Source organism: Sinocyclocheilus rhinocerous, unplaced genomic scaffold (genome assembly GCF_001515625.1).
Source record: "Sinocyclocheilus rhinocerous isolate Xijiao unplaced genomic scaffold, SAMN03320098_v1.1 scaffold738, whole genome shotgun sequence".
Taxonomy (NCBI): domain Eukaryota; kingdom Metazoa; phylum Chordata; class Actinopteri; order Cypriniformes; family Cyprinidae; genus Sinocyclocheilus; species Sinocyclocheilus rhinocerous.
The window spans coordinates 184,248-211,492 of NW_015633949.1; the positions used below are offsets into that span (position 1 = coordinate 184,248).

The 27,245-nt window shown below is 37.4% G+C and overlaps 3 protein-coding genes across 4 annotated transcripts; all 3 read left to right on the forward strand.

The window, feature by feature from the left end:
- The first annotated feature begins 1,119 nt into the window (after positions 1-1,119).
- LOC107744771 (adapter molecule crk-like) lies at positions 1,120-4,821 on the forward strand. Its single transcript, XM_016558579.1, has 3 exons — positions 1,120-1,688; positions 2,254-2,831; positions 3,071-4,821. Exons 1-3 carry the CDS (start codon positions 1,469-1,471, stop codon positions 3,206-3,208), a joined length of 936 nt encoding a protein of 311 aa, XP_016414065.1. The 5' UTR covers positions 1,120-1,468; the 3' UTR covers positions 3,209-4,821.
- Positions 4,822-6,377: 1,556 nt separating this feature from the next.
- LOC107744772 (14-3-3 protein epsilon) lies at positions 6,378-11,046 on the forward strand. Of its 2 annotated transcripts, XM_016558581.1 has the most exons (7): positions 6,378-6,623; positions 8,244-8,443; positions 8,524-8,630; positions 8,752-8,958; positions 9,352-9,488; positions 10,114-10,153; positions 10,785-11,046. In XM_016558581.1, exons 1-6 carry the CDS (start codon positions 6,560-6,562, stop codon positions 10,119-10,121), a joined length of 723 nt encoding a protein of 240 aa, XP_016414067.1. In that variant the 5' UTR covers positions 6,378-6,559; the 3' UTR covers positions 10,122-10,153; positions 10,785-11,046. The 2 variants fall into 2 exon arrangements, with proteins under 2 accessions (XP_016414067.1, XP_016414066.1); XM_016558580.1 differs by lacking the exon at positions 10,114-10,153 and having other exon boundaries at positions 6,382-6,623.
- A 1,973-nt stretch (positions 11,047-13,019) lies between these two features.
- LOC107744773 (carboxypeptidase D-like) lies at positions 13,020-27,237 on the forward strand. The gene is made up of 21 exons (XM_016558582.1): positions 13,020-13,764; positions 14,723-14,970; positions 18,231-18,373; positions 18,492-18,661; positions 19,595-19,983; positions 20,082-20,273; positions 20,846-21,013; positions 21,092-21,201; positions 21,311-21,416; positions 21,625-21,767; positions 21,854-22,023; positions 22,560-22,862; positions 23,423-23,618; positions 23,951-24,086; positions 24,201-24,347; positions 24,444-24,539; positions 24,736-24,800; positions 25,678-25,809; positions 25,902-26,087; positions 26,355-26,457; positions 26,604-27,237. Exons 1-21 carry the CDS (start codon positions 13,130-13,132, stop codon positions 26,828-26,830), a joined length of 4,065 nt encoding a protein of 1,354 aa, XP_016414068.1. The 5' UTR covers positions 13,020-13,129; the 3' UTR covers positions 26,831-27,237.
- The last annotated feature ends 8 nt before the right edge of the window (positions 27,238-27,245 follow it).

The window sequence follows — 27,245 nt, forward strand, 5'->3', positions numbered from 1 at the left end:
AATGCTAGGGATGACAAGGAACAGCAATATGTGTATATGATTATTTGTAAACAAAACAAAATGTATTTGACTGTTGGCATCAAAATCAATAAACCTTTAAGAAACATACAATTAATTTATGCGTTAAACAGTACATAAAATGTTGGACTGTTAGAGCTCTGGTAAAAAAAAAAAACAATACACAGGTAAACGATTGCATTGCGTTTGTGCACCGGATCATTGAGCTGTAATTGAACGGGACTGGTGGAAGGAGGACCGTAAGCTATTAGTAATCGATGTCGACACCTAGTGGTTGGCAGTTCTTTCGTGCATGGACTCGCTTGTTTTATGTAAACTATAGTGTTTACGTACTTCCGCTTCTTTCCTTTTTGCAATTTACAACTCAAACGACCTTAGAGTGTATTAGCAAATGAGGCTATTAATTGTTCGATAAGAAAATTCGTTTATAAAAATAAGCATGGACCAACAAGGCCTATAAAAATACAGTTTAGACTGCTGGAAATTTAAATCGGCAACTCTTGTTAATCATGATCTGGTTTTCAGTTGGTCGTTGGCTGGTAGGCATCAGCAACAAACAAGATACTATCTGGTCAAATAAAGCTGAATTGGGAAAAATAGCTGGACAGCCATGGACTTAATGACCATCTTGGACCAGCTATAAACCACTGGACTGAACTGGATTTTCTTTAGCGACTATCGTGTTTTTTGAGAAACTTTATTTAAAGTTAAATAAAGAGCGGAAATTCGTCTTTGACACTGGCTAGAAAAATAATACATCCACTTACATACATACACACATTATCAAACACAGCTCAAACAAATTACTAAAACTATGGATTAATAATAGTATGAATACGAATATCATTAATCGTGTGGATGTAAAGATGTAAAATATATATAATATACTAGTAAATAAATGTAAATATGTTACTAAGTTAATTAAAACGAAACCAGGTGTGTTCATATAAAAAACACAAATTATGTAATAAAAGTAAATACAATTGTAAAGTATTTGCAACAGTCAATGAAACTGCAGGGACTATGGCCTCATTTTCAACATTGACCGCATCAATATGGCAACTTATAGGCACCGTCTTAATCGACTGTGTTATTGCATCACTTCCGGGAAATAAGGTCAAAAATTGTTTCCCTTGTCCGCCATTTGAAATATTTGAACTTCCTTGTGACAACTTCCAATGTACGTTTTGGTTTACACTGAACAATTATCAGAGGATCTGGGCGAATAGTCGTAGTTTTTGTGTCTCATGCATGTTGGGATTCCGACGTCGGCTGTTTTCTTACCCGATTGGAACAAAAAAGCGTAGAAAAGTGTGCGAATGCTGCGCGTATTCGAAACGTGTTCAACAACGGAACGCGGTAAAGTTTTTGCATGAGTTGAACGCTGCTTGCGGATAAGGAGAGGCGAAGGGAAGGCCTGTGAAGCCTGGGCTTTTTTCTTGCGCTAGTCATGGCCGGAAATTTTGATTCGGAGGACCGAGGGGGCTGGTATTGGGGGAGATTAAGCCGGCAAGAGGCGGTTTCGCTGCTCCAAGGGCAGAGGCATGGAGTGTTCCTGGTGCGAGACTCGATCACTATTCCCGGGGACTACGTGCTGTCTGTGTCGGAGAACTCCAAAGTCTCTCATTACATTATAAACAGCATCAGCAGCAATCGCCAGTCCGGACCAGGTAAGCGGTGCATGTAAAAATACTGCCAACGACGGGACGAAGAAAAACTGCTTTAGCAAAACGCATAGCAGCTCGACGAGAAACTTGTGTAACATGGTTAGTCTACGTTACTACGAACAGTTCTGCACATTCAGTCTGGTTTTTGGCGTCATTCTAGTAACGTAGTAATTTAGCATTCTCTGTTACACATAATCGGTTATTTTTCAGTATAAACCGTATTTTTTTGGTCCAGTCATTCAGATATTTTAGATGTTTTAACATGTAATGTGAATCATATATGTTTTTATGATGTAATGTGAATCATATATGTTTTTATGACAAAACACTCACTTTTTTGTTTGTAGACGCTGTATGTGCAGTAATGCTGAATTAACAATTACGCAGCTTTTTCCCTGGTTTGAGCATAAAAATGTGTGGTATTTTCAAAAATAGTGATGTTTAGACAACAATAATTGTAATTGTTTTAATTATTATTTCCACTATTTAGTGAAGACTTCATAGACTAAGTTTAAGCAAATCTTGTTCGTCCATTCATCATTTGTGCTTTCTTGCTGTCGTCCTGCAGGACTCGCTCCTCCTCGGTTCCGTATTGGAGATCAGGAATTTGACGCCTTACCTGCCCTGTTGGAGTTCTACAAGATCCACTACCTGGATACCACCACTCTCATTGAGCCCATCAACAAAGCCAAGCACTTGTCCTTCATCAGCGTCAATGCAGGAACAGGAGGAGCTCCTCAGAGGCTGGAAGAGGAGTATGTCCGAGCCCTCTTCGACTTTCCCGGCAACGACGACGAGGACCTCCCGTTTCGAAAGGGCGATATTCTAAGAGTTCTGGAGAAGCCGGAGGAGCAGTGGTGGAACGCTCAGAATTCAGAAGGCCGTGCCGGCATGATCCCCGTGCCTTATGTGGAGAAGTACCGGCCAGCCTCGCCAACATCAGGGGGCACTGGGGGGTCTGTTGGAGGATCTGGAGCTCACGGCAACTCTGACGGCCACAGTTCTCAGTCTCAACCTCTGCTTGGCGAGCCAGGCCAATATGCCCAGCCAACATCCTTACCCAATCTACAGAATGGTCCAGTTTATGCCAGGGCGATTCAGAAGAGAGTTCCCAATGCCTATGACAAGACTGCTCTTGCTTTGGAGGTAACAAATTTAGCTTTTTTGTATTGCACAGTATTTTAGTTACAACACAGTCACAGATGACTGATTTTGTACATTAAAAATTTATTTTTAAGTAGAATTTTGTGAAATAAAACATGTTTTTTTTGGCTTTGGCGCCTCCCAGTGGAACTGTAATTCTCTGTGTTTTAAGTTTGTTATTTTGTGCATTGCCTTAACAAAGTTTTTCCTCCATTTCTGACACGCTTGTCTTGTGTTGTTAGGTCGGCGACATGGTGAAGGTGACCAAGATCAATGTAAATGGGCAGTGGGAGGGTGAGTGCAAGGGAAAGCATGGCCATTTTCCCTTTACCCATGTTCGCTTGCTGGACCAGCACAACCCAGAGGATGAACTGAGCTGAGAGAGCAGACTGTCTTCCCTAGCAGCCCTTAGATGTACACTCACTTACACACACACATACACGCACTTCGGCTCCTCACACATCCTCACTACTGCCTTTTACCTGCCTGCCTCGTCATTGCCATTGTGTCTCATGCCAACGTTCACAGTACCTGCAACAATTCCCGTATTAGATTTTATGCAATAATTGAAGATATTTACCAAGTAAACACTAAATTCAGCACGCAACACCATACACTACAGAGAGAGGAGCATTAGTGTGGCTTCTTGTGAACTGAGAAAAGAGGAAGAAGCCTGCTTGGACTTAAAACATGAGCAGTTTGGTGTCTTAACAAGGGACTGTTCCTTTGCTTTGAATGCGGTAGCATACACTACTTGGTGTCCTAGAACACAGCAGCATTCACACTACAAATCATCTACTACATGAAAATATTCAGAAATGCAGATCAAACATGCTTCGAATAGTTTTTAGTCTTTCATTGGCTTGTCATTCATTACTGGCTCAGCGCCGGTCAAACATGTCATGAAGCGGATTCTATCGGGGCGGTACACTATATAAAAGATGGAGTAGCCCGAATCCTCACCGCATTTAGTTTTATTTATGCACAACATTTCTAATGTATACAAGATGGGCCATGCATCATTATTCACTACCGCTACGTAACTTTGTTTTACTACATTTTCATTATATATTATCAGGAAATGCTACTTTCACCTTTATTGCTGTACTTGGGAGTATTACACTAAATGCAGATTTGTTGAATGTGTAATCCTAATTTCTAATGCTAGACTCGATACATCAACATAAGATAGACTTAACTGATTTTTTTTGTTGTTTTTAAATGAAAATCCAACATTGTGACTTTTCCACTCAAATTAACCAATGTGTTTTCGCCAAAACTTCCCTTGCCGAGGTAGAAAATACAGTAAGTGGTTGTTGTAGCGACTCTACTACGACTCTCCAAAACTACTTTAATATTAGATAAAGATATTTCTAAAACAACCCAGCTGTCTTTACAATAACGCAGTAGGATTTTATGAAGTGTCACATTAATGTGCAAAGCCTAACCTGATGCCTCAAATGTGTTTTGCTCAATTGATTTTGCACATACGAGTAGCCTTTATCTATGATTGGTTTATCTGGCTAATGATATTTGTTTTAAAACATCGGCCTCCATCATGCCTATATTATATATCAATGCAGAAATATAGTGCATTTTGTCCTTTAATGCCCAAGAAAGACGTTGCTTTCCTAATTGCCTGCCTTAATTGCAGATTGTTGTCAATGACCAAATCAGCATTGTCTTTAGCCTAATTATGTGGGGAAGAGTGGAGTACATTTTGTTCAACCTTGCAGAAACGTTTCTTTTAACCAACTTCCATTACTAATGACAGAGAATAGAAATCAAATGTTTGTGGACAAATGTATAAATTATAACGCTAATAGACAGGCTACCAAAACACTGTCAAATGTTAATGTTTTTACCTTTATTTGTTGTTACTTTTAAAAAGAAAAAGTTGACTAACTTTGTTTGGTAACAATGACAATCACCTGGGGCCTGTTTCATAAAACAAGTTTACCAAATAAGCCAGGCTTATTTCAGTTAGTCCGACTTATTTTGAACCCAATCAACTGACAATAAGTCAGACTAACTGAAATAAACCTGGCTTATTTGGTAAACTTGTTTTATGAAACAGCCCCCTGGAAACTCTTCTGTTATGTCACATCTAAATGTTAGAAAGCTATGTCATGTATGTGTGTAGGTTAGCTGTATGTTGTCATGGTGTGACAGCAAGCCGGCCATGTTATGTAATTGTCACTTAAGTCGTAATTATGAAGGACTTTGATGTTCATGATCTGTCTTATTAACTGTCTATGTTTCAGTCAGAAATGACCTTTATGAAATTAGATCACTAAAATCAGTCACAAAGCAAAGCTGGAGTCTTTTAAGTCTGAACTCTCACCTGTGTCCTGTGAGAATGATTTTACTTCAAAACACACCACTTTCATCTATGACTGAGTTGAAAGAGTAATCACAAGTCGTGTCTGTACATTTTAATTGTACCCAAAGTATTATGTTTAGAACCTAAATATCAACACAGTAATTTTGTGAAATTAATCTTGTTATCCTTTATGTGCATCCAAGTCTGTCAGAACAGTGTTTTAAGTCACACAAAAAATCCTACGTTTTTGTTAGTTTTATTCCTGTACATGAAATAAAGTTGACCCCTATAGTAATGCTACTCAACCCTTTTACTTTGCCTCTGTCAGTATTTTCATGCCTTACATTTATTACTCTATTAAGAGCATCAACATGATGGAGAGGTTTCTGTTTCATTATCCTATTATAGTGTCGTTTTTTTTCTTTTATATAATATCCAGTTATTAATTTTGATGAGCCAATCTGGCTGCAAATTTTGAAGTTGTATCAGATAGTAATATCATGATACGTGTACATGATTACACAATTACTTTATTGCTAGTGATTTACACTGAAACAGCAAAACATTTAATTGATATGGTGTGTAATTTTTAGAAATATATTTGTAAAAAAAAAAAAAGTCTAGACCTGAATGAAATACAAATAACACCTTAAATGGTTTTGAATTTAGCATTTTATTTTTAATATGTTCAATTGAAGCAATCATCATTTACACTCATATTGTTTGAAAACTATTACTGACTTTCTTCTGTGGAACACAAAAGAAAATATTTTGAAGAATGTTGGTATTTATTGTTGGTATTTGGTTACCAACATTCTTCAAAATATTTTCCTCTGACCTTCGTGCCAAATCCGACATTTCTCAGAATATCTTGTATGCTGATAAATGATGAGTAAATGACAGAATTTACGAAATTTTACTAAATTCAAAATAATTGTTATAATGTGTTAATTCAAAAGGTAATGCATTTGGGTCTAGACCTTCTTCTTTAAACATATTTCTCACAATATTTCTCAGCATAGAACGACATGATGGTGAGTAAATGATGACAGAATGCTCTTTTCGGATGAACAATCCCTTCAAATTCAAGTGTTTCCCGTGATTTTACAGAATATCGCTGCCTGTAAATATGCCTTTTTTTAATACACAGCGTTTGGTTACACACAAGGTGCAGAAAGCACATAGCATCTATTCTCTGTTTAAATAAAGGGATAAAAATCATAGACTGTGTGGGGAGAGAGGGAGTGTGTGGAGATGCTCTGTGTGAAAGTTCCCGGATGAAGGTGTAACGCCATCTTTACTCCACCATTCAAGTCGCAGCTGTTGCTCGCGTAGGCCTGCCGGTGAACTCACACTCCTCCTTTACTCCCAATCTCTCACAAAACACGCTCGCCGCGCGCTGTCCAACATGGGTGACCGGGAGGATTTGGTGTACCAAGCCAAACTCGCCGAGCAGGCGGAGAGATATGATGGTAAGAGGCACTGAGAGGTAACGGGAACGTTATTTTTTTTACCAAGCGAGTGCTCGTGCAGGCTATCTGACGGTCGGGTTAGCGCGTAATTCGCCAACACCCTGTGAACTGCAAACCGATCTCAGCTTACTTTTTAAAAACGTTGTTTCTTGTATTTGTACAGTCCGTTTATTCTGTCGATGTGATATTGGGGTAACTACATTATTGCATATGAAGATGGAGACGTTTATTGAGGAGACAAAATGGCGGAGAGTTAGTGGGTGAGGCAAGCTGTTGCTAGCCATGGCGGAGGGGGTGGCTGCGGTCTTCAAGCCTCATGTAGGTGAAGACGGATCAAATATTAGTTACCATCTTTTTTAATCGACCCAGTTAACCGCAATAAAGAGTTATTTCAGCATAAGGTCCTCCCTTTTCTGCGTTTACCCCCGCAGCACGTTACGAGAGACCGTGGCTGTGTCTCAAAACCTTGTGAGCTGCCTACTTGGACAGCATTTTTGCGTATTACGGGCGAGTTGTGATACCCAAAAAGGTCTAGGCAGGTACCGCACTAGGTTTTGAGACGCTGCCGTTGGACAGTAACACAAAGCAAGCAATGCTTAGTAAGCTGAGATACCGTAGCTTTGCAGTGAGATTTCATTCCAGACTGTAGAGAAGAGGCTCACTGGCTTGTGGTATTCAAGATACTAACGATATATTAAACCAGCAGCTATAATTGAGCCTTGTTGGTGATTTATTGTCTAGTTTAGTCACCCATTAACCTATGTTAGGTATCTAGGGTTTTCACTCCACACTTGAAAGTATGCTGCAAGTATGTAATGTGCTAGACGGACGATTAACAAAGGATATGCACAGTGTTTTGTGATTGAATACTGGCTACCCAAGGTGAATGCAAATGTACAGTTGTTAATAATGTTATTCTCTCTTATTTGAGTAAATAAATAATAAACACCCCATGGAGTGCAACAGTGGTCGACCACTTTTTGAGAGGCTTTGATATTTAATCATAGTAAGCCTTAAATCAAACCAGCCAGTTGTGAGGTGAATCACAACACCATAAACTTTAGTTTGAAGCAGAAAAGTATTTGAAAATCAGACAGACAAAGGTACAAGACTTAATAGATTTAATGAGGGAAAGAACTACAATGCCATGAAGCTTTGCGAGTGACAGTAGAATTAAAAACTATGTAGAAATATAAAACTTAATTTAAAGAGCATGCAAATATTTAAGTAGTTTGAGAGCGAAGGAAACTATTGATATATTAGCAGTGCTTTGTGTGAGTGGGCGGACACTAAAGTTCTTTTGATTTTTGCTTGTCCTGATTGGATATTTCTCTGCAGAATCATGGGTAATGTAGTTTTTCTACCAGAAATTCTGCTCAATTAATTACAAAATGTGGCTGATGTCTTCAACAAAAGCACTATCAATTAGGCCTATAAGTTATTGTTCAAAGTCAAGTTACCTATGGAGAAAATGAATGGGATTTTTTACTTCCGGAACCCGACTGTACTTTCTGACTGACTGAAAACCTTGTATATTTCAGCCGTGGTTGCGACTTGTATTCTGTTGTAATTAAATCCAATCAGCAAAATATCCATCACGTTCATTTTCGATTTTTGCAGAAATGGTTGACTCCATGAAGAAGGTGGCTGGGATGGATGTTGAGCTAACGGTTGAAGAGCGAAACCTGCTCTCTGTGGCCTACAAGAACGTCATTGGGGCGAGAAGAGCATCCTGGAGGATAATCAGTAGTATCGAGCAGAAAGAGGAGAATAAGGGTGGAGAGGACAAATTGAAAATGATTCGGGAATATAGACAAACGGTAAGACATGCGCTAACTAACGTTCATTTACATGACGAGAATTAGTTTTACACTTTTAACCGTTGAATTTTCATGTCCAGGTTGAGACTGAATTGAAATCAATCTGCAATGACATCCTTGATGTATTGGACAAGCACCTAATCCCAGCTGCAAATTCAGGAGAGTCCAAGGTCTTCTACTACAAAATGTATGAAAGCCATGAGTTTTTTTTCTAAGTGAATCTAAGGATGAATCGTATGTGACATAATGAGGTCACGGCTTTATTTCTACATCTTTTAAACAGACCTTTTCTCCCTTTGATGCGTCAGGAAGGGCGATTACCACAGGTATCTCGCAGAGTTTGCCACAGGAAACGACAGGAAGGAGGCTGCAGAAAACAGTTTGGTTGCTTACAAAGCTGCTAGTGATATTGCAATGACAGACCTTCAGCCTACACACCCTATTCGCTTGGGTCTGGCTCTTAACTTCTCCGTATTCTACTATGAAATCCTCAACTCTCCCGACCGTGCATGCAGGTTTGTTTTCTGGGCTTTGGAGGTTTTCAAAGCATATATCAAATATTTCAAATCACTTAACATGAAGTACAACAGACAATTACAGTTTTGTAAATGTCTATCCATCATTTTCTTATGTGACCCTGGACCACAAAACCAGTCTTAAGTCGCTGGGGTATATTTTTAGCAATAGCCAAAAAAACATTGTTATAAATCTCAATTTCAAAAAATATGACTGGTTTTGTGGTCCAGGGTCACATATTACATTTGTATGAATATGGTATCTGTTTATAATAACAAGCTTTTTAATAATGTGTTTTGGTTCTTATCACCAAGATGGTATTTATTGCAGTATTTTCCTGTTCATTTGTATGTTGAAACTTAATAGTTTATGTACCCGGCTGTTGATCTTAGGTTGGCAAAGGCGGCATTTGACGATGCTATTGCTGAACTGGACACATTGAGTGAAGAAAGCTACAAGGACTCGACACTCATCATGCAATTGTTACGTGATAACCTGACACTATGGACTTCAGATATGCAGGGAGACGGTAAGACGGATCATGGCAGTTTCAGATGCTAAGCCTGACAAACATGTCTTTGAAACTCATTGGTACATGAAGGTGACATCCTCAAAAGCTCCTCCACAAACCAAAGCTATTTTTAGAGCGATTGTTTCAGAGTGTCCCGATTTAGGACTTGTGAGGCATAGTTTCCAACCATCTCTAATATCTGCCTTTAAAAGAGTTAAAATAGAGGGCTCTGGCTGCATTGAAAGTGGAAATGTGCAAGCAAACATGCCTACTATTTAAATTCATCCACCAGAAATTAAATCATTTTTTCAATATAATGTAGTGGTTTTGTTTGATTTTGGCACTCTGTTCTAGCATAAATATTTTATAGATCTAATGTAGTGTATTCAGTATATCAATTCAAACGTTTCATTCCTACCCCAGAAGTAAGACAGAAGGCTGTATTTTTGTCATAGCTTTTAAACCTTTTAAATTGTTTTCTATTGATTTCAAAAGTACATCTGACCTAGTGCACATCACTGCATTTCTGTGCAAAACCAGCAGTATAATCTTTCTCTACTGCATTTCATGTCATCTTGTAATGTGTCCAAACTCATGCCGTCCAACTTAACCCATCTTGCTTTTTTTCATCCCCACTATTTAGATTCCTAAAGGAAAATGTTAATTGCCCACAAACTTTATTTGTAAGTGCGGCCACTTTTTCCAGCTCTTGCCCTTTTGTCCACAAATTGCATCATCACTCACCTGTTTGTAAGCTTTGTGTTGCGATCTTTGTAGCCACCAGAGTGCTAAATGTGCAGCATGTCTGAAACAAACAGTTTCTGCATGGTCACTGCCAGATCCTCAATGTCCAATTGGAATGGCTGTGTTGTACTAATATATTGGAATTTGGAAAATTCTGGTATGTTTTCCTAAGAAATGTACTGTAAAGGTGTCTAAGGGTATTATACTTTGGCTTGGGAATTGAATTATGTGTGAACATTAAATGACCACATGAGATAACACTGCATTCAAATTAGACTTAAGACAGCTTTTTATTCAATTATTTGAGCTTGAAAATTACATAAATTCTATTTATATAACATAAATTAATTTTATTTTTCTCACAGCATGTATTCAGTCCTTCGTTATTGATTTAATTAAATTTTTTTGCTTTTTATAGTTTTTTTTATTTGGCAAACTCGTAATGCATAAGTCTGGCAAGAGTTGCAAACTTGATGATGTGCGACAATGTACAACACATCACATGTGGCTTGCATTAAGGAACATAACTGTTACAATGCAATAACAATGGCTTTGTTTCTCTGTGCACAGGTGAGGAACAGAATAAAGAGGCGCTGCAAGATGTGGAGGACGAAAACCAATGAGACAACACGGCCAATATGAGACTCCACCCCACTCCCCCTCCCCTTCCCCAGACCCCCTCACAAAGGGAGCCACCAAGCCCAACCTTATGAGTGGCGCTCAACAGCTTGATGCCTCCAGTTTTCTCTCCCTTTGTTTGATTTTTAATATTATTCTGTTTTATTAGCCCTTAAATTGAAATAAAATATACCACTCATGAAACAAACTTCAATTATGATTTTTGAATTGTCAAAGCGTAAAGATTTCTTGGAGTATTTTTTTATTTTTATTTTTTGTCCTGGTACAACATTTTTCCTTTTTTATGTTCATTTGCTTTATTTCTCAACATTTGTATCAGTTGCTGGATATATTTTGAGTTTTTCTTAATGTAATTACAGAAATTAACTTTTATTACTATTACTGGTATGTCTACGATTAGTGGTTTGAGCTGTAATATTTCTGTGTTAGTGCAATTATAAAATGCAGTTAAAGAAAACAATTAAACCTTTAAAAGGGCAAGTCTAAACAAAGTGCTCTTTTTGTTAATTTAGTTTTTCAGAGAAAGTTGAAGCAAGTTTCTTGATATCCATGTGGAGCAAAATGCTTAACATCACCAAGTAGTGGTTATGTAGTAACATTTACCAGTGGTCTGGACTGTAATTTGTGCTAAAATACTGTATTGCTCACATAGGCTGAAGATGGTGGGTGGATTGATGGATGGCTGCAGCTCTATAAAACTGAAGGAGCCTTGTTGCTTTTAGAACCAAGACAAATGCAGGTCTCCATTTGGCTGTCTCAAAAAGAAAGAAAAAAGCACTAATAAAGTTGATTTTAAGCCTGCATGAGTACATGAAATAGTCTATTTTTCTTCTCTAAATAGACTATTTAGAGTCTATTTAGACTCTAAATAGAGTCTAAATAAAACCTGGAATCTGTATTACAACGAAACAGCATGGAATTAACAATTAAATAAAACTGCCTTAAGTAAAATATTTAACCACCTCTTCTGCACTCAAAATGTTTTCCTTTCTCCTTTATCTCTACATTTTATGTTATTTTCCTTCATGAAACAAAATGGATAGTAGTGAAACATTTACCTTGCGAAGTTAGAGAAATAATGTTTTATGAAGTAGGAAGAAATAAAATTTTGCTCTTGGCAAGTAGGACTTGGACCGTCCGTTGTTGTTTTCTCAGTCCCAGATCTTAGTTTTTAGTATTTGCAAGGGATCTGTCAGTTGAAGATTAGTACATATGAGTTACGTGTGTGTGTATATATATATATATATATTTAAATTCTGCTATAACTAACATTCAACGAAGTGTTTAGTGCATTAAGACAATTGTAAAGTCCTGCCTCAGTGCAGGTTAACCAGGAATCTTGTCCAGGGCCCTATGGTGGGATAGGGCCCACTAAGGCCCTCTGTAGCAGTGGTTCACAACCAGAGGGCCTTAAAATGATTTAAAATAAGATATTTATTATTTTAACAATGTTTGTGAAGAACCACTGTTCCTAAAGTCCTGGAAAACCTGGATATATGGATAAACGTGATTTCTAGACCTGGAAAAGTCATGCAATTTAATAAAATCTTAAAACACAATGCATATTTTTATAATGAATATACATTTTTCTAGTTAGCCAGGCTGTAAAATATTTTAATGGGTTATTTAAAAAATAAAAAAATAAACATTATCTTAAGTCTTTATTCAATAAACCAGAAATGACTGGAAATGTCATGTAAATGTATTGGTTAAAAATGTTAAATTCATTGGTTAAAAAGAGTGGGATGCCTGGAGATTTATTTAAATTATACTTATTTTAGTAACTTGTTCGAATCTATGGACCCTCCTAGTACTGAAAACAAAGATTTGAAAACAAAACTTTGTCATTACAGTAGATGTGCCAGAAGAAATCTGTTTCCCAACACTGGTCACCCACATGCCAGTCTATTTCCATCTGCTTCTGTCATGTAACTCCACAGTTATCTATTTTACACAAAGATATCAAACTGATAATTATTTGCACTTGATAGACCATCAATAAAACCTAATACCATTTTCCAAAACACAGCAACTCATTTGTAGTGGTTAAAATACAGACACCAGTGTGCTCTTATTTTACAGCAGACAGAGAAGAAATTTGTAGTCGTGACTTTTATTTTGAAACAATTCCGGCTGTCATGGAAACTCCACCCTTTGTTAAAGCGTTAGCAGGAAGTTCCTACTAAAAATATCCCGACGTCAGGCTAAAGAAAGGATCCGACTCCAGGCGGACAAATTTTAAGATTTCATGTGTACGTCAAGGTGCCTTCGGAAACATGTCGGGACAGAGGGGAAACAGTCTGTGTTCATGGCATAAACTCTCGCTCTTGGTTTCATCTCTGCTTTTTGTGTATATCAGCTCGATCAACTCAGTTCCTCTAGACGAGCAGAGAGATCAGGGGCCAGAGACTTACAGCGAATACTACAATTACGACCAACTTACTGACCTTCTCAAAAGTCTCGCCCAGAAATACGCAAACATCGCAAATCTGACCAGCATCGGCAGATCCGTTGAAAACAGGGAGCTTTGGGTGATGAGAATCACCAAGGAACCCACTGCTGATGTACCAGGAAAACCCAAATTCAAGTACGTGGGCAACATGCACGGAGACGAGACCGTGTCCCGGCAGGTTCTGATCTACCTGCTGGAGTATCTGCTGGAGAAGTACGGAGAGGAGCCGCGGGTCACAGAGCTGGTCGACAGCACAGATATTTATATCATGCCGAGCATGAACCCTGATGGTTTTGAGAAGTCTAAGCAGGGGGATTGTACGGGCAAAGATGAGGGTCGGAATAATGCTAAAAACCTCGACCTCAATAGAAGTTTCCCAGACCAGTTTGAAGAGATACACGTGAATGCAGAAGACATCCCTGAAGGCACTGCTGTCATGAGGTGGATCCTGCAGAACAAGTAAGAGCGTTCACAACCCGAACCTAACTTTGTGACAGACCTTCCAGAAGATCCAGCTATTGACCATTAAACCAGCTAGGAACCTGCCACCATGTTCCAAAACCCAGCTACTAACAGAGGTTGCAAGAATCTGGGAGTTTTGCCTGTAAAAGTCATGGAAATTATTCTTTAAAAATCTTTATACAATATACATATTTATAATTTATCTCTACAATAATTCATTTTTTTCCGGAATAATAATAATGATGGTAAAACTGCGCAATAACTGATACATTAACTAAAAACTTTGTTAATTAGTAATAAAAATACAACTGTTCATTGTTAGTTCACGTTTGCCTAGGTCCATTAAATAATATTTACAAATGCAACTTTTGTTTTCAATAATGTATTAAAAAATGTTGTAATTAAAGTTAATAAATGGTTTAAAAGAATTTTTCATTGTTAGTTCATGTTAACTAATGTTAATAAATGACGCTATGTTGTAAAGTGTTACCTTAATAATAATCAAAACCAAGTATTATTATTATTATTATTATTATTATTAGAAAAATGTATATTCTTGAAGACTGTAATGACTTCTATGACTTCCAGTTGTTTGTGATTACTGGAGTAAGATTTCATAGAGATTGCACAAAATGCAAACAATAAATAAATAATAATAATAATTCAGTAAATAAATATCACAAACAACTGAGTCATGGAAATTATGAAAAATATCATGAATATACTTTTTTTTTTTTTTATCCAGCTCTACAATATTTAATTTTTCTAAATAATAATGGTTTTTATTTTATTTTTGTAAAGTGCAATATTTTTTTATAATTAATCTCTACCATATTTATTTTTCATGTTCTTTTCATCTTATTATCTGTAAGTGTCTATAAAATCTTAATACATTTTATGTGAAGTAGATGGGTTAATTATATCATTTCTGATTTTCTCTGATTCTCTGTTCCAGATTTGTGCTCTCTGGGAATCTGCATGGTGGGACCGTGGTGGCCAGTTATCCTTTTGATGACTCTGTGGCCCATGATACTGAGGGCACCTATAGCAGATCTCCTGATGATGCTCTCTTCAGATACTTGGCACGGGTTTACGCAGACAATAACCCTGTTATGAAAACCGGGCAGCCAAAGTGTGAGGAAAACATAAATGAGATCTTTGAGGATGGCATCACAAATGGAGCAAAGTGGTATGACGTGGCAGGTATGCTGGCAACATTTTATCTCTTAACCATGCTTTAAATCCCTCCCTTTTCCTTTGTCCTGTTTATCCGAATTTCACCCGCTGAGTTTCTAGCAGTCATGCAAATTTTCATAAGGGCTTAAATCGCTTTGTTTCCATAGAGATGAAGATGTGCTTGTTGTATGAGCTTTATGAGTGGTTAACTTCTCTTCAGTGGTCTTGAAAAATGGCTGGTTTGAATTATTTATTTTCTGTTTACAGCTCCTTGGAAGTAGGGGGTAATTTCTCATAGACTGCATTCAGTTCAGTGGAACCGTCTTTTTGGCTCCGCCCACATCCTTCTTTACTCAGAACATTCCTCCACAAATTTCTTATTTGGGGGGGGGGGGGGGGGTTGAAAATGAGTTGCGTAAACAAACACCATTCAGTCATGCACTGCAAATATTGATATTAATAGTAGCCACATTATAGTTTAGGGGAGTTTAAAATTGAAGAATGCTGGAAATGAAATTGCTTTGGTTTTTTGGAATGTTTATTATGTTCGCAAACAGTACTAGTTAGAAAGACAATAGTCCTGCAAGTAATCCAATACCAGGACTGTAAGCTTACTGTTCTGGTGTTCTCTGATTACTTACCAGTTTGTAACCTCAGTCTCTGAAGTCCGTATTCTCAACCATCACCATCAAACAGCAGAAATCTGATCCACAATGTTCCTTGAAGCTTGCAGGTCAGACCCATGATGTACTTTAAGACTTGCTCAACCAGTCTCATGGTGAATAAATCACACTTCTCGCATTTGGGTATGATTTTCTCAGCTTTTCTGAAGTAATTTTTCTTAATTATATTAATATTACTGTTCAGCTTTCATTTATTTTTATTTTTATTTCAGTTTTAGTGATTCAACTTAAACTTATTTTATTTCAGTTAGTTGCCAAGACAACTTTTTTTATTTATTTATTTTAAAAAATTTAGTTTAATCTAAATTTCAATTTTAAAGTTTCATCTAATATTATAAATGTTCTAAAATTATTATTCAATAATTTTATTTTATTTCAGCTTTGTTTCAATGAACAAGTGTAACCAGTTTAAGTTTAATTCTTTTTGTATTGTTTTTTCTGTTTAGAAACTGGTATTGTACCATGCTAACAAGTTACCAGCCTCAAAGCCTGTTCAGTGACCTGAATCCTGTCTCTGAGACTGTATCCAACACAGTTTGAAAATGTACAGACCACCAGCTGTGTGTTTAAAGTTAATATTCAATCATTGACATGACAATTCCAGCTCTGTCTAGGGAGTCATTCTTATGTTCCCAGGGTTAATCCTGGGAAGATAAGACATTTCAAACATAGGACGCTGGCAACATTGATTTGCCTTCTACAGTCTGTTTTGGCAGGTCAGTAGCCCAGATTGAAGGATAGTTCTTTCAGTTTATTAGGACACTGTGCACATTTTAATAAGAAAGTTTAACCTTCTCCTTTTCGTTTGTATAAGCATATACAAAGATGCATGTGCTAAAACAGGATGTTTTTTCTGGGACTAATCAGGATGCCTCCACATATGTTTGTTTTCTGTGTAACTGTTGAGAAAGTCAGAATAACTGTTATTAAGGATATGTGCTGACAAACAGAAGAACTGACCTTTAAACACCTTCTTTAAACATGCTAGACTGGTAGCATACAGTGTCACATATTATGGTGAGACTGGAAACATGGGGCAGAGACATCTGACCTCACAAGCTTTCAATTACAAGAGTCAGTCGCCTTGTTAGCAAAGTCTTTTTGCTCTAGACTGCATGAAGTAGCAGGACCAACTAGTCTTAAAATACAGTTTTAAGATGATTTAAGCTAAAGAAACCGTTTTTACTTATTGTTATCTTACTGAAAGATTAGCTTTGAAAGCAATTTTGGACATTTTAGTCCTCTGAATTTGCATGACTTGAAATAGCTGCCCAGGCTGTTGCCATGATTGCCAAGTGGACAGACTTTTACTTTGAAATTACATTGCATGAACACAGCCTTTTGACCTCTTGTTACTGCATTTCTATTGACCAACTGTGAAAGTCAATTTTGCAAAGAGCAGAAGTCCACATCTTTCACAATCAAGACCTTTTCAAGTGTTTAAGAACACACGCATAACTGTGTATTGCCATCTTGAAGGAAAGTCACCATGTCGTGGTGGTGACCTTCAAAACCGCTTGAAATTATGACGTAATCAATCCCGAAATTTTGAAGTTAAATTCCATTCAGTGCATAATTCCCATGCAAATGTCACCTGATCTTTAGTTGTTTGTTTTACCTTATAACATTTAACTGGTATCTTTGACGTGGAGGTTGAGTCATACAGAGATCACAAGAGCAGTGTTGTTTTAGTATTGATTATATGCCATTATAGTATATTAGTTGGTCCGGTGTTTTTTGATGGTTTGGTACATGAATCTGTTTGACTCATCATGTATCTGCATTAAATGGTTATAAGGTTACATTAAGACCTAATGTACACTACCATTCAAAAGTTTGTGGTCAAAGTTTTTTTTTTTTAAAGAAATTAATACTTTTATTCAGCAAGGATGCATTAAAATGATCAAAAGTGACAGTAAAAACATTTCAATTTTTACAAAAGATTTGTATTTCAAATACAAAAAAACTGTATTTTTATTTATTTCAAACACTGTATTTTTGATCAAATAAATGCAGCCTTAGTGAGCATAAGAGCATAATGTCTTTCAAAAACAACAACAAAAAAAATAAAATAAGAAAATCTTACCAGCCCCAAACTTCTGAATGGTATAATGTACAAGCTAGCATTAGCTTATTTGGTTTCTTTTGTATCTAAAGTATATATTGCTAAAGACATTTTGTTTGAAGGGTTGAAGGGTTCGAAGTGTTTTATGAGTTTCGGCACACACAGGCTTGGCATCCGAGGGAGCGTCAGCAAACGTGCGGTTGCAGAGTTTTCTTAGACAGACATGACCAATGCGTGTCCTAACCCATATCTGTCAGCTCTTTGTATTCTGAAATCAATCTTCAAATGAGTTAGTTATTTTTTAAAGCATCTAAACGTAGGTTCGCTTACATGGGCAGTTTCCTACCCCCACATTTATTACATTGTCCTAACATTAGCAACTGGTCAAACATTCTTGAACTCATACCTTTTGAAAGACTCTTTGTATTAAGATGTTCCTCCTGTTTGCAGATGCTTACTACAGTTTGAGCCGTGACAACCTCACTATGTCAATTCATACCATGCCTTTGGTACACAGTTTGTCCTTACTTTCCATGCAGGGGGTATGCAGGATTTCAATTACCTGAAGGGGGGCTGTTTGGAAATCACTATGGAGCTTAGCTGCTGCAAGTACCCACCCTCATCTCAACTCAAAACAGAATGGGACAACAATCGGGAGGCCCTGCTGGCCTTCATGGAGAAGGTAGTAGAACTCGATGTGCAAGCAATGACACGCATGGAGAGTTTTTAATGAGCTCTTTAAGAATGTCAGTGCGGTTTGGTTTTCAGAGTTTCCGCCTTGTTGTTATGTATGTGTTCAGATTCATATCGGCGTGCGTGGCTTTGTCAGAGCTGCCAGGAATGATGCCCCTCTAGCAGATGCTGTGATTATGGTTGCGGGCATTAACCACAATGTGAGCACTTCACGCTTTGGGGACTACTATCGCCTGCTGCTACCCGGCACCTACAACATCACAGTTTTAGCCCCGGGGTACGTATGGTACATATTTATGAGGAAAACTGTATATAATGATTTAATATTCCAAGGAAAATCCTTTGGTTAGTGTTCATCATATATATGATGGCTAAGACTGGGTAAAAATACTGAATTTCCAATTAATCGTGATCTTGATTCTTTTACTCTCTGCCATTTTTAAGTGGCTGTGAAAAAACGTATTTGTACAGCACTGCCAGTTATAATAATTATAGCGCAACCAGTATAGTCCAATTCAGAAACAAATGACTCTTATGAGCTGACTGTTTTAGTAAATCAAAAACATACAGCATGACCAATGTAGTCATATTGACAAACAAATTACTCTTATGAACGGATTATTTTTTAATAAATCAAAAACATACAGCATGATCAGTGTAGCCAGATTCATAAATGAATGACTCGTGTGAGCTGATAATTTTTTTAGTGAATCAAAAAACATACAGCATGACTAGTTTAGCTAGATTCACGAACAAATTACTCTTTTGAACTGTTTCTTTTTGGTGGAGACACATACAGCACACCTACTATAGTCTGATTCATGAACAAATGACTCTAATGAACCAGTTATTTGTTGTGAATCAAAAACATATAGCATGACCAATGTAGTCAGATTCACAAACAAATGACCCTTATGATTCTCTTTTTAGTGAATCAAAACCATTCAGCACAACCAGAGAGAGAATTTCTTTCACGTGCAAGCAAAGTGGATATTATAAGTGAAATATACCCAAATTAACTGAAATAGAATTGAACCAAGAGCTTGTGATGTGGAATCTAATGAGTATATTAATCTGTATCAATATCCATCCCTGTTGGTGGCTGTTTTTTGTTTTGTTTTGTTTTTTATTGATCATATGCTCTGAGACTTACGTTTCATGTATAAGTTTTCCTTCTTTGTGTTTCATGTCAATCTTTGTGTTCATGCAGCTACATTCCCATGTCCGTGGCTGGGGTGGAGGTGACTGAGGGAAAAGCAGCTGTGCTGAACATCACCCTTGAAGCTGAGAATGATGAGAATCCAGCCACCCCCTCAATCCCAGAGTCCCCCACTGAAACCTCTGTGAACAGTGCCAGCACCGATAGCAGCAGCAGCAGCACCGGTGTCAACAAAGCAGCAGATGGAGAGAAGGACTCCAGGGTTACAGTCCAGCCCCAGGACTTCCGACATCACCACTACAATGACATGCAGCTGTTCCTGCAGAAGTTCAGCTCTGATTACAGCTCCATCACACGGCTGTATTCCATCGGCAAGTCTGTGCAGGGACGTCTCCTGTGGGTCATGGAGATCTCAGACAATCCCGGTGTCCACGAATTAGGTACTTCCCACCGTCTTCATTTACACATGTGTAAAGATCCTACATCTTTAAAAGTCAAATGGCTTTTGAAGTGAACTAATCCTGTCGTTCCTCACCAGGTGAACCAGAGTTTAAGTATGTTGGTAACATGCATGGCAATGAAGTGGTTGGTCGGGAGCTGCTCCTCAACCTCATCGAGTACCTTTGTCGCAACTATGGCACTGACCCTGAGATCACCCAGCTCATCAACTCCACACGTATCCACATCATGCCTTCAATGAACCCAGATGGATACGAAGTGTCCCAAGAGGGTAAGGCCTGCCAACTCTGAAAAACAGTTCATTATACACATTTTATGTATTATGATGTACTTGCTGTTAAATGCATCTCTCTTCGTTCAGCATTGTATTTTTTCCAATATTATATCACATGTGTGAAAGAAATAGCTAACCTCAAACTGTATTGAATGTTCAGAATATGTTATATAATAATACATTATTATTATTGTTTTTATTATTATTATTAATCATATAGATAATAATAGTAACAACAGTAAATTATTAATATTAATATCAATATTAACAGTATTCCTTTAATATTATTGTTTATTATAAAATAGTTCTGTGTGGGAGCAGCATTATAACTACAAAAGCATAATTCCATTATTATTATTATTATTATTAATTATTATTATTATTCTTAATAATAATAATAATAATAATGATCAAAAATATTTTTAATATTTGTAATAATAATAATCATCATCATCATAACAATAAACTATTAATTGAATATCAATATTTATTTTACAAATTCAACATTTTTAAATCATTGTTATTATTATTATGAATGTAATGTTATGAAAATGCTCTCTTTTGTGCAGGAGATATCAGTGGCGTCCAGGGACGTAACAACACTAACAACTATGACCTGAACCGTAACTTTCCTGACCGGTTCAACTTTGTCACGGATCCCAGACAGCCAGAGACCCTTGCTGTTATGAACTGGGCTGTGAGCTACCCGTTTGTGTTGTCTGCCAACCTTCATGGAGGTAGGTCCTAATCTATAATGGTTCTGTTTGATTTGGTGCATGTTAAACACAGACAGATAACCTCTCTATCTCTATCAGGCTCTTTGGTGGTGAATTATCCATTTGACGATAATCTAGACAATGTTAGCGGATACAGCAAGTCCTCGGATGATGACATATTCAGGATGGTGGCTCTTGCTTACTCACAGGTGAACATCTGGCTTTGTGTTTTCTGTAATAACAAATTATGTTAAGCATATTTAATCATTAAAAGCTAAATCAATAGCCTGTAAAACATTCCCTGTTTTTCTTTTTCAGGAAAACTCTCAAATGTTTGATGGACACTCCTGTAAGGAAATGGATTTGTACCAAGAATATTTTAAAGATGGCATCACCAATGGTGCTGCATGGTACAATGTCCACGGTGAGCACCAAGTTTGTGGGGAAAAAATTATGAATAACTAGAGAAGGAAACTTTGAATGTTGTCGTACCGACAGACACCTGACAAACTGCTTACGTTTCTTTTGTTAATATTGTCATCCTAAAATAATATCCAGAAAAAAAGGTGTATGAAATTTGAAAGGACTATAATAAGAAGTAAATATAAGTGCATTATGTGCTTTTCCCTCAGGAGGGATGCAGGACTGGAACTATGTCAACAGTAACTGCTTTGAGGTGACCATTGAACTGGGCTGTTACAAATACCCACCAGCAGCAGATCTACCGAAGTACTGGGAAAAAAACCGCAGATCACTTCTGCAGTTCATACATCAGGTCAGACAGTCTGACTGCTTCTTTTGCTTGTTTTTTCACCTCTGTCCTGCTACACACTCTATACAATAAGTTTTTTGGATGTCCAGGTCCACCGTGGAGTAAAGGGAATGGTAATCGACAGCAAAGATGGATCTGGCATCCCCAATGCTACGATCACTGTGGACACAGTTAATCACCCCATCACATCCAACACTGCAGGGGACTACTGGCGCCTACTCGTCCCAGGAAAATACCATCTGACTGCCTCTGCCCAAGGGTATTTTTGTGAATTAAATACCCTTAAATAATTACTGGCACCAAAATAATTTACAAAAATAACATTTTTTCCAAACATACAGAAACTCACAGAGGCCATTAAATAAGTTGTGATCAACTTTTATTTAGGGATATAGATATAAAATAAAACTAAATATTTTAACTATATGTTGAAGTGTAAAGCCACTTTTTGTGATATACATTAAATGCTTTACGTATCTGCCACAATAATGTAATGGCTTTGAATTATTTCAATGTGGAGGTTTATGCAAATGTTGATATACAGTTAATTTATATATATATATATATATATATATTATGCTCCAATATATATATATAATTTTAATTATATATCATTTATATCATTTGTATTTCTTTTATTATTTTTATTCATTTATTTATTATTATTTATTTATTTTTGTTTGTTTGTTTGTTTAACAACCTGAAAGAGTAATTCAGGACCATGGATATTCATTTTCTATTTTCCTTTGTGCATAAGACTGTAAATTACTCTCACTTTCACTTCTGTCTTTTCAGCTACTCCTCAGTTAGCACCTTTGTCAACGTACCTAAGGAAGGAGTGGAGATTGTTAATTTCACATTGACCCGGATTCACAGTTACAAGAATGGGCAGACGACAGAAGACACTACCCCAATTCTGGATCCCAGCTTGAAGGAGTTCCAGAGCCTCATCAAGCAGCTGTCAGGAGAATCTGGTCTGGACAAGCTGATCAAGGACACTCACACCCAGAGCAGCTTCCGTTATCGACGGTACAGTGAGGTTTCTGAGTTCCTGCGTGGCCTCACCCTGAACTTCCCAGAGATTACCTCACTCCAAAGGTACAGCTCTCTAAACGCATCACACAAAAGTGTGGTAAGTTAGATTAGTATTAGTCAGTTTGTCTGATCTCTGCAGACAAGCCTGAACCGAATCCTGTGTGTTTCTGTGACCGTAAACCCTGGAGGGCAAAGGATTTTTTGGAATGACAGAGATTAATACCTCTGCATTCATTACACAATGAAGTTACTTTGTGAACTGTATTATTTGTCTTGCTGTAGCTTAGTCCCAGAAGTTATTTTTGGAAATTATAGCTTGTGCTGAACCAAGTTTAAGGTCACCAAGTTTAAATTACCAGAGAAGGAAATACAGTACTGTTCAGATTTAAGATTAAGATTTTTTTTTTTCAAAAAAATAATATTTCTATTCAGCAAGGATGCATTAAATTGATCAAAAGTGAAGTTAAGATGTTTATATTGTTACAAAAAAGCTATTTCAAATAAATGGTGTTCTTTTGAACTTTCACCAAAAATCCTGAAAAAAATGTATCATGGTTTCCACAAAAATATTAAGCAGCACAACTGTTGCAGTAATGTGATAATTATTTTTCTCCCCTATGAAGTCTTGGTCAGAGTGTGGAGTTCAGAACCATCTGGGCTCTGGAGATCTCCAACAACCCTAAAGTCCAAGAACCGTCGGAGCCTAAGATCCGGTATGTGGCAGGTATCCATGGAAACGCCCCAGTAGGTACAGAGCTGCTTCTGGAGTTTGCTGCCAGTCTCTGTATTAACTACGGAAAGAACGCAGCCATCACAAGGGTGAGTTGATTTTCTTGTGCAAAAGTGACCCCCATGATGGTTACAGTATGATCGGGTCATGTCTTTTTGCTGATTTTTATAAAGTAAACCTAAAAATAACTTGTATTGTTAGTATTATTTTGAGATAAACACTTGATAGACTAAAGCAATTCAGGTTTACTTGATTATCCATATATCGGTTTTTAGAACAATGAATGTTAAAATTTGAACATCAAATATAGTCCATCAGACTTTTGAGGAGCGTTATTTGTTCATCTCGATCATTGTGTTGCATTGCATTATATATTTAGCCCAAAAATGTTCCTCACATGGTTTCTCTCTCCTATCTTTAGCTCATCAATGAGACCAGAATTGTTATCCTGCCCAGCATCAACCCAGATGGGCGTGAGCTGGCAAAAGAGAAAGACTGCACCTCCACTGCTGGCATGACCAATGTGCACGGCAAGGACCTTGACAATGACTTCTTCGGTGGGATTGAGTTCAAATTATACCTCACGTTTCACTAATATGTGTGTCAATGCCAGCATTCCACTGCTTAGTCTACAGGATGGCTGACCATTTACAGTATGTGTCATTCTGTAGGTAATGCATCTCAGCGTGCTGCAGAACCTCAGCCAGAGACACGTGCTGTTATGGATCTGATACAGGAAAGAGGCTTCACTCTCTCTGTGGCTCTGGATGGAGGCTCCGTTTTGGTCACCTACCCATATGACAAACCAGTGCAATCTGGTATGTCTTGATTCATCCTCTGCTTTAGGAAATTACACATTTATTGCATCGGTGTCTTGATTCGTTTCTGTTTTGTTCCTTGCTTCTCAATTTCAGTTGAAAATGCTGATACGCTGAGATATTTGGCAACTGTGTATGCCAACCACCATCCCATAATGCACTCGGGCGATACTGGATGTCCAAACAGCCAGAGTATGCTGGTTTCTTCCATTCATACTTCAAGTTTATAAAATAACAGTTTATCTTTTCAGTAACAAGAACATGCTCAGCATGTTCAGTGAACATTTTTAAATCAAACAGCCTCTGCTCTGTTAAATTTATAGGTAGAGGAACCATTTTTAGGTTGATGTTATAAATGATTCCTGTCTTTCTCCCTGTCTCCCTCCAGTGGGCACCATCCCTAATGGTGTCCTTCGAGCAGCAGAATGGCACAGTCACATGGGCAGCATGAAGGTAGATTACATACTAACTATTTTGCATACACTACTTTAAGATTTTTTAAATGTTTTTTTTTTATTTATTTTTTTATAAAGAAGTCTCTTATATAAAGATGCATTTATTTGATAAAAAATACAGTAAAAACTGTAATATTGTGAAATATTATTACAATTTTAAATAGCTGATTTCTATTTTTATATATTTTAAAATGTAATTCATTCCTGTGATGGTAAAGCTGAATTTTCAGCATCATTACTCCAGTCTTCAGTGTCACATGATCCTTCAGAAATCATTCTAATATGCTGATTTGGAGCTCAAGAAATTTTTTTATTATCAATGTTGAAAACGTTTGTGCTGCTTAATATTCTTAATATTTTTGTGGAAACCATGATCATTTTTAATAGAACTAGCAAGTTCAAACAGCATAAAAAATAGAAGCATTATAAATTTGTAACATTATAAATGTCTTTATTTTGACTTTTGATCAATTTAATGCTTCCTTGCTGGGAAAAAAGTATATTTCTTTAAAAAAGAAAAAAAAAAATCTTACTGACCCCACACTTTTGAAGGGTAGTGTTTCTGTCTAATTTAGCTAGCTTCTACCAAGTGACAGATGAATTTGTGCAAAAATACCATAAATTGAATACCATAAACTGGACACGCAGCTTTGGATGTCAAAACATTAAAACACATGGGAAGTGTTTTGCTATTCAAACATTTTTTGCATTTAGCATGTTTTTATATATATATATATATATATACAGCTCTCTGCAGTACAATCAGAACAGACCTGAAGCCCATTTTTGGTCATGACCAACTAGTTCACAATAATTTATAAAATCTTAATTCCTCCTAATAATTTCTCTCTGATTGCTTCCTCTCCATGTTGTAGGATTTCAGTGTGGACTTTGGTCACTGTCCCGAGATCACTGTCTACACCAGCTGCTGCCTGTTCCCACCGACTGATATGCTGCCCACGCTTTGGGCTGAGAACAGGAAGTCTCTTCTGAGCATGCTGGTTGAGGTCAGTCTATTGTCCTCCTCTCTGCCTCTCTGTTCATCACCCTCCACTGCATCTCAGCTCTTCCTTTGCTGAAGCTGGTTCTTCTGTTCTAGGTGCACAAAGGGGTTCGTGGAGTGGTCAAGGATAAGAGCGGTAAGCCCATCGTGGGCGCTATAATAGTATTGAATGGTGGTGTTCGAGTCTTAACCAGTGAGGGAGGATATTTCCATGCCCTTCTGGCCCCTGGTTTACACAGCATTGAAGCGGTGGCTGACGGCTACCAGCAACAGTCCCAGAAGGTGAGTTTTGTTTTGTTCGGTTTTGTTCTTGTTTTGTTTTTTGTTTTTCAGAACATTTTGTTTATTTAAACAGTATAATAATGAAAATGAAAATAAACTATACAATTCTTTTATAAATATAATGGAGAGTATTACGTTTAATTGAAGTGTGTAATAATATATAATAATGAATATAGTTTATTTGAAAGGTAATTTAATTGTCTTTACATTTTATTTTATCTATGAGATCTATGCATTTTTTTTCACTGTTCCTGTTGCTCTTTTCAGGTGTCTGTGTCGCCATTTGAAGCAGCAAGTTCCATTATTATTGAGTTTGACATGGAGAACGATATATTTGGCCTTCCAAGAGAGTTAGTAGTGGCAAGCGCAGGTAGGCAGATCAAATCACTGAAGTACTAAAGAGCTAAAGTACTCTATATTGATTGTGTTTGCAGTACTAACCAACCATTTTTGAATGCTACATTAATATGATGACAAATTTTCAATGGCTGGTCATTTTCATTATTCAATTCCTAGCTGCCGCAATGACAGCCCTGGTCGTGACAGCTTGCATCATCTGGTGCGTCTGCTCAGCCAAGTCAAACCGACAAAAAAACGGATTCCATCGGCTGCGACAGGACCAGGACGACTATGACGACGAGATCCGCCTCATGTCTATGGGCTCCAAAAAGTCTCTCCTGAGCCATGAATTTCAAGATGAGAGCGAAAGTGACGAGGATACGCTATACACCAACAAACTTTGAGACCTTACTTGCTCCCTCTCCTCCCCCTGAGTCTGTCCAAACTGCCTGCAGTGCCAGTAGAGGGCGCTCAACGGCCAGCAGCATTATTGTCCAATCTAACGAAACCCGAGAACCACCGCGGGATGCACTTTAATTTCCCATGTTGAAATCAGGTGAGCGTTTTGCACCGTAGTGTATGCAATTAACCACTGCTCTCAACCAGCCTGCTTAGTTATCTGGGTCTTTATAATGCCAATCCTCTACCCTTTAAAAAGGAAACTGAACGGCTAGAATCTTTCTCAACAGGACTATGAAACACTGTGCCTTGTTAGATTAGAGGTTGCATGGTCGCTGCTGTTGTGAGGATGATGATTTTGTAGAGTAAATGGAATTTTGCTCCCCTTTTTTTCTGTGGACCCGGGCCAAAGTCAGGAAA